The sequence below is a fragment of the Pteropus medius genome, unplaced genomic scaffold (assembly GCF_902729225.1).
Source record: "Pteropus medius unplaced genomic scaffold, Ma_sr-lr_union100, whole genome shotgun sequence".
NCBI lineage: Eukaryota > Metazoa > Chordata > Mammalia > Chiroptera > Pteropodidae > Pteropus > Pteropus medius.
Window position 1 is genome coordinate 21,848,945 of NW_024350319.1, and position 12,151 is coordinate 21,861,095.

At 37.0% G+C, this 12,151-nt stretch overlaps 1 protein-coding gene across 6 annotated transcripts in view; it reads right to left on the bottom strand.

The window, feature by feature from the left end:
• Nucleotides 1–357: 357 nt before the first annotated feature.
• Nucleotides 358–12,151, bottom strand: part of EVI5 (ecotropic viral integration site 5) — a 183,586-nt gene continuing 171,792 nt past the window's right edge. For 4 of the 6 annotated variants that reach the window (XM_039838848.1, XM_039838849.1, XM_039838846.1 and 1 more), the window contains one exon: nucleotides 2,069–2,383. In XM_039838848.1, the coding sequence (XP_039694782.1) occupies nucleotides 2,069–2,383 (315 nt within the window). Of the gene's footprint in view, nucleotides 2,384–12,151 lie in introns of all 6 variants that reach the window. The other 2 variants (XM_039838847.1, XM_039838844.1) reach the window with 1 other exon arrangement.

A 12,151-nucleotide genomic window follows, 5' to 3' on the forward strand; every position in this document is an offset into this window, starting at 1 on the left:
CTTTTGATTTTTTCCTCAACTATTTGAAAATGTAAAAACTACTCTTAGCTTGTGGGTCACATAAAGACAAGCAGCTTGCTAGAATTGGCTCATGGGCTGTAGTTGCTTATCCCTGGTCTAGATCATTTAGATTTCTTGATGTAGGGGTCAAAGCAATCATGTGGCCGTGCATCAAATCATCTCATTTCACTTGGGCATCAACAGCCTCTAGGCTGACAGTCATGAACAACAAAAAGAGTAACCCAAAAGCACCAATCAGACAATTCTGGGAATAGTATCTAATTCATAAGCTGTGTAGAACTTATGAGTGTTGATACTTATATATCTATACATAGATATAGATATGCATCCAGGTAACACATTTAAATAAAATTTATTTAAATCACATTAATTGTCAGTAATGCAGGGGATTTAGAAATTCATTAGCTGAACCTTTTCAAACACTTTGGTATCAGAGAAATCTGAATTAAAATCTTTGCTATTTACTAACTTGTGACCACAGGTAAATTACTTAGCTACTAGAATTTAGCCTTGTGCTATAGACATAGCAGGCATGTTTTCAATCTCATTTCTCAAGCAAATAGCTACAAAGGACTTGCTGGAAAAGCCTAGTCCATGGAGATACCATGAGGCTTAACTTCTGGTTTTAGGCAGAAAATTATTTTTGTCTCTTCCACTCCACTCTGTCATATAATTTTTTTGCATGCAACATATTGTGCCCAATTCTGCCTCCATGTATACTGAATTCTACCTTCCCCTCTTATTCTCGAAGGCTATTTTTTTCCATGGACTGCTGATGAAATTGAGCATGGAAAGCATCAGTCAACACATTCTTGTTGTCTTTCCATAGTGCAAGTATAATTTGGGTGTTTCCTCCAATTTATCAATGATAGGCATTCAGTTTTCTAGGAAAAATAGTCTAGATGATAAAAAAAAAAGGGAGAACTGCCAGGAAAGAATTCTTATGGCTTTATCTATAGATTAGTAATTAGAGAATCTGAAGATAATGTTCATAGATTATTGGCAGATATAACTGTTGTGTATCTTGGACTTCAGTCCATTCCTTAAATTATATTAAGTAGAATATTAGCACTAAGTAATACGTGCTGTAACCTCTTTAATCATGGAAAATTTATTAGTTATATATACATGAAGTAAGAGTTTCACTACTAGTGTTTTTGAACAAGCATCAGTTAAGTTATGAATCTGCTAGTGGATTCTAAGCAAAATACTAAGGCTATTAAAATATTAGTGTTTGGCTTTATTTTCAATTTTCTTTTAACCTCTATTTACAGAAGTCCTGTTAGAATGCTGGAGGCAGTCATATTGCAACATGTACATTCTCCTTATAAAATGATGTCAATGTTAGGCAATACAGATTTATAAATTATGTACAAAAAAACTCAATATATTTGTAGTTAACCTACTGCTCTGAGTGGTAAGCAATATATGGAAGCATTGTATGCACATAAAAATTAGAAATCCAAACAAAACTTAAAACTCCCAAGACAGATAACCATTAATTTGTATAAAGTTAAACAGAAAAAAGACATTGTGTTTGGGAACTTCTAGTGGCCTACTAATAAAGCAGTAATTTTAATCGAAAATAAAAAAATTCCCCAAACACAAAAACACTAGGTAAATCAGATGTATGTCTTGGTCAAATGTTTGTAGACAGCTGTCCTGAAAACAAATTGATAAACATGAATATACAATTTGTTTATTGAGCATAAAATATTGCACAAGAGCAGTTTTGTCTGAAGAAAATTCAATTTTCTATAGTTTCGAACTTCAAAATGGTTACCACGTTTAGATACAATTGCATTTTCTAAACAAGAAACATTAACATTCAGTAATACTGTTAGAACCTTATTTTTCCCATTAACCATATTCCAGTCTACTTTATAGCAATGGTAAGTCAGTGGTGAAGATTTGGCAAAGGTAAAAAAGCAGATAAGACTGAGAAAAAAATATATATGTACATATGAAACAGATATGTTCCAAAAACCCTTAATCATATGATAATTGATCCCTTAAAATAAATCCGCAGTCTAGTTCACAGTGACGGTCAGACAGTGGTTGAGTACGACTCTTTTCTTTTTGGGGGCCGCTCCTTTTGAACCACCCCATCGCTCTCTCTGGTCTCCAGTACATTGTCTTCTGTTTCGCTTTCACTACCATCTGCCACAGCGGGGTCTAAAGACATCCGGCCGGATTTTCTGTGCAAAGGAAAACCAACGCCGCTCTCCTGTAAGGAATTATCTATAAAATCTTCATCAGAGGAATGGAATGATTCATCATCTCCAATTAAATGGTTGACAATGTGGATTCCATCAAAAGGGGGTTGATTTGAGAAGCCCCTCTGGCCTTTTAGGCACCTGAGCTGTCAAAACAAAATCCAAGTTAATATACTCAACTAGGGGAAACAATACACCCCGCCCCCAAAGAAGCAAATATTTCATGTTTAAGAAAGATGATACCCTGATCTTTTATCATTTATAGATTTAATAGTAACTATCAATTTTTGTGTGTTATGTAATGGGCACATAATTTATTATTTTAACTGAATCATCACAACAGTCCTATATGGTAGATTTTCTTCATTTCAGAGATTACGAAATAGACACAGGCACATAACTAATAGTCAAACTGCGATTCCAATTAATCCTTCATTTTACTGGAGATAATATAATGAACACATGTCCCCAATCACCAAATTTCAACAACTACCACGGCCTGGAAATTATTGGTACATTATACTTCTCCAGTCCCTGGATTATTTTGAGGTAAATCTCAGACATCCTATCAGTTCACCTGTAAATATTTCAGTGAACATCTCTAGAAGATATGGACTTAAAGACCACACTATGAACTATCACACACACTGTCTTAAGAGCATGTCTCTATAATTCAGTGAATAATGAAAATGATTTACAAATTACTAACATTTGCTATGAGTCTCCATCTTGTTACAATATTCTAAAGACCACCACACCACTATAACTCAGTTAGGGCAGGAAAGCATCTTCCCACTAATGATAACTTCCCTCTATGTGGGGGGAATTATGTAACCTTTTTGGCTCCACTCTCTATTCTTTACCGTGGAGTCGGAAAGAGGAATGGCATGTACTGCTCTTTCCATCTTCGGGAGCCAGGCCCTTTTTCTCTATCCCTGGAGTTTTACAGGGCCAGACCCTCATGTGGGAAGGGCTGTGAAGATTAAATACTACCTATTACTGGGTGGGCAAGTGTGGCTAATTCTAGAGTTCAGTATTGAAAAACCCACTGTCACACATTTAAACCATATTCTCCAAAACCAGTTTTATCAGAAATTAAGGTGATTTCTTTATCATCTGTCACTTCTTTGCCTAACTTCCTTCAAAACCCACCACCATGGATACTACTCCTTCCACTACCATGCAATTAAGACAGCCCTGTCCTCAAGAGTTTATATTTTAAGTATAAAAATTAATTTTGATATTATCACTTGTTTAATTTCTCCCATAAATTATGAAGTTTATCCTACAATAAAACAGAAGTTAAAAAAATACAAAACAAATTAGTAGTTACAAAACAGTCACGGGATGTAGAGTACAGCACAGGGAATCACTTCATAAATTATACAAATGTCTAACCATTGTGCTGTATACCTGAAACTAATATAAAAAAAAAAAATCCAAAACAATAAAAAACAATTAACTATCCAAATCTACCTTGTCTATCAAGAATTTGGCTGAAATATACTCCATGTCTCCTACCTTTATCATTACTATCAACCTTTAATTTTGTTTCTCAGGGACAAATTCCTGGTCACATAACCATCTTTCAAATCTTGAGATAAAGGCAATGTGAAATATTCAGGAAATATTACATACACTTTCAAAACTAACGGTTCTCAGAGTAAAGACATGACAGCTTTGCCATAGCACCTCCCAACTTTCCCTACAGACTTCCAGGAAGGTGTGAAGAAACATGAACACTTCCCGGCTAGTATGTGACGACAGGAAATAAGAAGGATGCTGGGACTCAGTACAATGATATCGGCCTCAGGCAAACTTTCAACTATAAAGAAATTCCTGTGCCCTAGGCCAAAAGAACAAAATTATAGTGAGGTACAATATAACTGAAATAACACCTTTCTCCTTGGCAGAGCAGAAGAGATATAAACTTGGAGTTGAATTTTTAGGGAAAGGGCACAGAGCACCACAAAGACCTCCCCATGGTTGTGATACCCACTGCATTACAACTGCCACATTCTGATGCAACATCCTATCACCATATTGCAACACATGATTTACAGCTCCAAGTGTTAAATTATGTCAGTTAATCTCTTCCTTTCTCTCTTTTCCCCAGACCTTTTAGAAGAAATAATATGGAACATGTGTCTTCCTTCTTCCTGGCTGTTATAAAGGAGGAGTACAGCAGAGGAACCACAACTTCCCAATTGTTTGGAAAGCTATAGCTTTCTTTTGCTCTAACGAAATTTACTGCAATTAAAACACTGGAGCCTCATATCAGATGTTAATAAGCGACCTCAAATATTATAAAAACTAATTTTAAGTTGAGGGATCATTTCCTCCATGTCAAAGGAGATGCAATTAACACTTTATTTGGGAACTGCTAATATAGAATAGCAAAGGCATAGAGGAATTTTTTGGTAGACAGAAGAAAAAAGTGTAGGTAAGGGACTATTTAGTAAAACTGAAGCTATCCTTTAATTATCCCCTGGACCTAGGAATGTGCACACTGGTTCTGAGAGGGAGGAAGCTTGTCCAGGCCCTGAACGTGGACACTGGGCAAGGAATTCCAGGGTACTGAGTACTCGCAGTGTGGTCCAAAAGGGGCTAGACTTCAGGAGGGGATGTCCTCTGGGACTCCACACCCTGGTCTTCTTTGGCTACAAGACCAGAGCTGGGCTCTCTAAAGTGGAAAGTCTTGGTTGCCTGGATCTAAGAGCTATACTGATTAACTTATCTTTACGACTAGACTTTTAGGAGCTAATTATATTTAAATAATAACAAGAAGCAGAAAATTAACCTTTTCAACTCAACTCCATCATGAAAAACTTTAAAGGATATTATTGGTAGCAAACTTAGGTTAGCATATCTCAAAATACAGTCCACTGATGATCTGTATCGAGATAACAGAGGATACCTATTAAAAATGTAAAATTGCTCCCCAGGTATAAAGAATCAAAATCTCAAGAGTGAAACCCCAGAATCTACATTTTTTACAAATGTCTCAGGAGATTCTGATATACTCAATTTGGGAATCACTGTGGTATATCCTCTGTTCCAACCAAATGGGGCTGAGTCAGGAAGGCACTGATTTATCTGAAATGGAACTCTAATTATTCAGGACAAATGTGCTTCTGAACTATGGACATCTGCCTGTGTATGTCTGGTATATACAAATGGACAGCATCTTAGGAGTATAATCAGACTGTTCTAGGCAAACTCCACCTTTTAGTAAGGAGAAGTCATTTTAAATGTCTTTTCCTGAATTTTTCTCCTGGGTCTAAGAATATATATATTTAACAAAGCTGAATAATTATGACACACATCCCAGGGTAAGGACCACTGCTCTAGGAAATGATTTATTTGCTTTTATTTGAAATCTGTTTTGGGTCAAGCACAGGATCAGGAATCTGACAAAAGCTACCAACTCTGTCTTGAAAGTACACATACATATTTTAGCATACCCTTTTGAGGCCCAGTGCCTTTTCTAAGTTTTGGTTAAAGGCTATAGGAATACTGTCATGACACTAACAACAACAACTTTGAGATTCACCAAGGAAACAACAGGCACTAGGACTCTCTGGACTGTAAGTAAAGAGATTCTTCTTCTCTGGTGAATCTTGGGATTCCCTAAAGAAGGGTCTCAGCTAGATTACCCTACACTGATGGTCAAAGTCAACAAACTCTACCCAGCCATTCAGAATTTCCTGTCAGCTCTTTAAGTTCTCCAGTCTTAAAGTTTGAGTAGAGAGTCAAATATTACCAGATATTTGAGGAAAGTATCAGAGAAGCCAGAAAAAAGGCAATTAAGAGGAAACAGACTATCTGGGGAAAAGAAAACTTAAAAAATTAATTTATTCTTTATGAAGGTGCTGCATCTATGTAAAAAGAACAGGATACTCTAATGAAGTGTCCAGGAAAATAGATAAAAGAAGAACTATACCAGGGTACATCATGATTAAATTTTAGGACACTGAGAAAAAAGAAAAGAATAAAGAATCCAGCCCAAAACAAAAACATGTTTTATATAAAAGATAAAGAATCAGAATGGTATCAGACATCTCAACTATAGAGAGGTGCCTTCAAAATTCTGAGAAAAAAATAACTTCTAACCCACATTTAAAAAATTATAATTATCTTAGAACTGGGCAAAATGGTATAGATGATAGAAGCTTTGTTCATCCCCTCTTGAAACCACATCAAAGTTGAGATGGAAACACGGAGCAAACAACAAGCAGAGTCACCTGGGGGTCTAGATGAACAGAGGCCCTATGAATAAGGAGAGAAATAAGAAATCAACTTGTAACAAGAGGAGGTAGGAAGGGGCGAGGACACAAGGCTGCCCGGTCCCGAGTGGCTAAGTGGGACAGAGGCTATGTCAGCTGCATCTGATAGCTACAGATGTCTCTTAAAGGGGCTGTGTCAGCAACTGGACTTTCATTGTGATGGACCTGCTTGCTCTGAGCACCAGCGCCAGGTTAGCTGCTCGGGGATACCAGGGACTTACAGGGGGACAATGAGTTGTTGGAGCGAGAGCTGGAGACGAGGCTTTCTCTTGGGCAAAAGTGCTGGCGGTATCCATTGTTCCTCTGTTGAGCCCTACTCCCTCTCAGTGTGCAGATGCAGCGCTGCCATAGCTGAGTCGTCAGCAAACTGGATAAGAGGTTGCTCTGCCCATATGATTCCCTGAAACTCTGCCTCCTCCAACTTGGGCCCTACTCAAGCCACATCCAAGTGTGTCCTCAGTGAATCCTGTGTTACTTGCGAAGCAGTGCCATGACTCACACTGGTGGCAGCTGGCCTAGGTTTCTGGTGTGGTCTTTTGAGGCAACTATAAGCACAGCATCTGTGGATCACTTGCTGAATCTTAACAGGTGGCCCCAGAGGGGCACAGGCTGGCACTAAACTTGGCCTGCTGCTGAACCCCTCTCAGAACTGTGCTGCTAGACACTGACTACACAAAGCCATACTAATAAGACTGGGAGACTTAGGAGCTTTGATTAGTACATAGAAAAGACTCAGAAAGGCAGCCAAAATGGGAAGACAAAGAAGCAGAAACCATATGAGAGAACAGAACACAGATCAAGGAAAAATGGAGTCAAGTAATCTAACAGATGCAGAGTTCAAAACACTGGTTATAAAGATGCTCAATGAAATTAAAGGAAGTGTAGATGAACTCAGTGAGAATTTTAACAAAGAGATAAAAACACATAAAAATGGAAATGGAATTTATAAAAGGGAACCAGTCATAAATGAAGAATACATTATCTGAGATGTATATTAGAGGGAATCAACAAAATGAAAAAGAGGATCAAAATACCAATATAGAGGATGGGGAAGCCAAGGTCACCCAATCAGAACAGCAAGAAAAAAGTAATTAATAATTTAAGGAGCCTATGGAACAAAATTAAGTGTAACAAAATCATGTCATAGGGGTACCTGAGGAGGAAGAACAAGAAGTTGAATATATATTTGAAGAAATAATGATGGAAAACTTCCCTAACCTGGTGAAGGAAACAGACATAAGACCCCAGGAAGCTCAGAGTCTCCCAAAAAATGAACCCAAAGAGGCCCACACCAAGACACATCATCATTAAAATACCAAAGGTTAAATACAAAGAGGGAATCTTAAAAGCAGCAAGAGAAAAGCAATTAGTTACCTATAAGGGAGCTCCCATAAGACTAGCAGCTATTTTATCAAAAGAAACTTTGCAGGACAAAAGAGCTTGGCACAAAAATACTCAAAGTGCTGAAAACTCGGGATCTACAACCAAGAATACTTTATCAAGCAAAGCTATCATTCAGAGTTGAAGGACAGATAAAGAGCTTCCCAGATAAAAATAAGCTAAAGGAATTTATCAACACCAAGGACTTAAAAAATTCAGTATTACAGGAATTGTTGGAGGAATTTAAGGAGAAAAAAGTATCAAAAAATGAAGAGTCATAATAACTACATATCGATCAACAAGTACTTCAAATGGAAAAGAATTAAGTGCTCCAACCAAAAGATAGGGAAGCTGAATGGATAAGAAAACAAGACCCCTACATATACTGCCTGCAAGAGACTCATTCATATTAAAAGACACACAGACAGACTAAAAGGAAGGAGACGGAAAAAGATATTGTCTTGATGGATCTAGAGGGTATTGCGCTGAGTGAAGTCAGGTAGAGAAAGACAAATACCACATGATTTCACATACATGTGTAATCTAAATAACAAAATCAACAACAACAACAAAAACGAAAACAAACATAGATACAGAGAATATTTTGAGGGCTACTAGACGGGAGGGGGGTGTTGGAAGGGACAGTGAAAAAAGGCAAAGGGATTAAGAAGTATAAATGGATAGATACAAAATAGTCATGTAGATCTGAAGTGTAGCATAAGGAAAATAGTCAACAATGTTGTAAAAACATGTAAGGGGGAAGAGGGGTACTTGATTTAGTGGAGTGACTACTTTGTGAGTTTTATAGATCTCTAATCGCTATGCTAGACAACTGAAATGGAGATATTATTGTATGCCAACAATAATTGAAGAAAAGCTCACTGAATCGTACAATGTAAAAAAATTATGATTATCTTAAAAAATGTCTATACTTAAATAATCAATTAAGTATGAGGTTAAAATAATGAGGTAAGACCTACAAGGACTTAAAAAAACCCAAACCCACCCTCTTTTGGGTCAATCATGAGAACTGAAATCAGATGAAACCTTTTTATGGTTTATCTCCATAAACTTTTTTTTTTCCCAGAAATGTAGGTGATGCACTCCATCAAATTGAAATACATCAAGAATAAAAAAGACATCTTTTTGTTTTTGATCCAGGAAAAAGAAAGTCCAATACAAAAGTGAGGCAAAAGTAATCCCTAAGAAGACAGCTGTGCAAGAAACCCGGAAGCATCCAGTCCTCATTGCAGTATACTGGAGCAGGTCAGAGGAAAGATTTCTTCAAGAAGGTGAAATTAATAGAATGACTAAATTGTTTGAAGAGAAGAGATTAACACATAACGGGATTTACATGGTACTCAGTTACAAATAAGAAAACACTGTAAGAGAAAAATGAAAAAACCAAGGCAATCACTTGAATAAATTTATCAGGTAAAATAATCACATCAAGACATTGTTTCTATACAATTGATTTTATTTTGCAATAAAAATGAATGAAGTAGTGATACATGGATGAACCTCAATTACATTAAGGTGAGTCCAAAAAGCCAGATACAAAAGATGGCAATGCATGATTCCATTTATGTGAACTTTTCAGAACAGGCAAGTCTATAGAGACAGAAAGTGGATTAGTAGCTGCCTAGGACTTGGGGAGAAGGGAGAAGAAAGGGAGTAAGGTTTCTTTCTGGGGTGATAGAAATATTCCAAAAATTAGATTGTAGTTACAGTCGTATAACTCGGTAAATATACTAAAAGCTATTGAATTTTACATTTAAAATGGAAGAATTTTGTGATATGTAAATTGTATTTCAAAAAAGCTGTTTAAAATAAGCTAGACTCAGAAAAACAAATTACCACCCCACCCCCAAACTCCACAGTATTTTCCAAACTTCCATTATAAGACCATCTTGTAAACTTGTGAAAAACAAGTCTTACCAGGCCTGTCTCCAGTCTCCACTCTAGAGGAGAGGCCTAAGAAGTGCATACTTTAAGAACTTGTGTGCTTGATGTTCCACTGTGAATTTATATAGCACTGATGTAAATGTAAGCTAATGATGTTGATCCTGAATACTAATATAATCAAAATAATTATACAGGCATAACTCATTTTATTCTGCTTTGCTTTATTGTACTTTACAAATATTGCATTTTTTTTTACAAATTGAAGGTCTATGTTAACTGCATTGAGCAAGTCTCATCGGCACCATTTTCCAACAGCATTTGCTCACTGTGTGTGTCTGCATCACATTTTGGTAATTCTTGCAATATTTCAAACTTTTTCATTACAGTCATGTGCTGCAACAATGGACCACATAGAAATGGTGGTCCCATAAGATAAGGGAGATGAAAAATTCCTATCACCTAGTGATGTTGTAGCCACTGTAATTTCATAGCACAAGCATTACTTATATGTTTATGGTAATGCTAGTATAGTGTTTATAAAGTTTACAACAGTGTAAAGTCCTAGGCTTTCACTCATCACTCACTCACTGACTCACCGACTCACCTAGAGCAACTTCCAGTCCTGTAAGCTCCATTCATTGTAAGTACCCTATCCAGGTGTACCATTCTTTAACTTTTATATTGTATTTTTACTGTACCTTTTCTGTTTAGATACGTTTAGATGCACAAATACTTGCATTATATTACAGTTATCTACAGTATTCAGTACAGTAACATTCTGTACAGGCTTGAAGCCTAAGAGTGACGGTCCGTACCACACAGCCCAGGTGTGTAATTGACTGTACCATCCAGCTTTGTGTAAGTGCTCTCTATGATGTTCACATAATGACAAAATTGCCTAATGATGCATTTCTCAGAAGGTATCCCGTAGTTAAGCAATGCATAAACTGTATTATTATATTTGTTATGGTGATATGTGATCAGTCACCTTTGATGTTACTACTGTCATTGTTTTGGGGTGCCACGATCCTCACCCATATAACTTAATCGAGCAGTGTGTTCTGACTGCTCCCTGACTGGTTATTCCCCCCGCTTCTACTCAGGCCTCCCTATTCCCTGAGATACAACAATATTGAAATAAGGCCAATTAATAGCCCTACAATGGCCTCTTAAGTGTTCAAGTGAAAGGAAGAGTCACACAGCTCTCACTTTAAATCAAAAGCTAGAAATGATTAGGCTTACAGAGAAAGCCATGTTGAAAGATGAGATAGGCCAAAGCTAGGTGTCTTGTGCCAAACAGTTAGCCAAGTTGTGAATGCAAAGAAAAAGTTCTTGAAGAAAATTAAAAGTACTACTCCAGTGAACACACAGATAAGAAAGAGAAGCAGCCTTATCCCTGATAATGGAGAAAGTTTTAGTGGTCTGCACAGAAGATCAAAACAGCCACAATATCCCCTTAAGCCAAAGCCTAATCTAGAGCAGGGCCCTGACTCTCTTTAATTCTATGAAGGCTAAGAGAGGTGAGGTAGCTGTAGAAGAAAAGTCTGAAGCTAGCAGAAGTTGGTGCATGAGGTTTAAGGAAATAAGTCATCTCCATAACATAAAAGTACAAGGTGAAGCTGCATGCTGATGTAGAAGTTGCAGCAAGTTATTGAGATCTAGTTAAAATAATTAATGAAAGTGGCTACACTAAACAGTAGATTTTCCATGTAGTAAAACAGCCTTATATTGGAAAATGCCATGTAGGAAGGACTTTCATAGCTAGAGAGGATAAGTCAATGCCTGGCTGCAAATTTTCAAAGGACAGGCTGATTCTCTCGATAGGAACTAGTGCAGCTGGTGGCTTTAAGTAGAAGCCAAAGCTCATTTACCGTTCCGACAATCCTAGGGCCTTTAAGAATTATGCTAAATATGCTCTGCCTGTGCTCAAAAAAAAGTACTTCTTTCAAAATATTACTGCTCATTGACAATACACCCAAGAACTCTGATGGAAATGTACAATGATACTAATGTTGTTTTCATGCCTGCTACGCAACATGTATTCTGCAGTCATGTATTAAGGAAGAATTCTGACTTCCAAGTCTTATTACTTAAGAAATACATTTCATAAGTCTATGGTTGCCACAGACAGTGATTTCTCTGATAGGTTCAAGAAAAGTAAATTGAAAACCTTCTGAAAAGGATTCGCCATTCTATGACATTAAGAACGTTCATAATTCATGGGAAGAGGTCAAAATATGAACATTAAAAGGAGTTGAGAAGAAGTTGATGCCAAACCTCACTGATGACTTTGAGGGACTCAAGATTTCAGTAGAGGAAGTAAATGCAGATGTGGCAGAAATG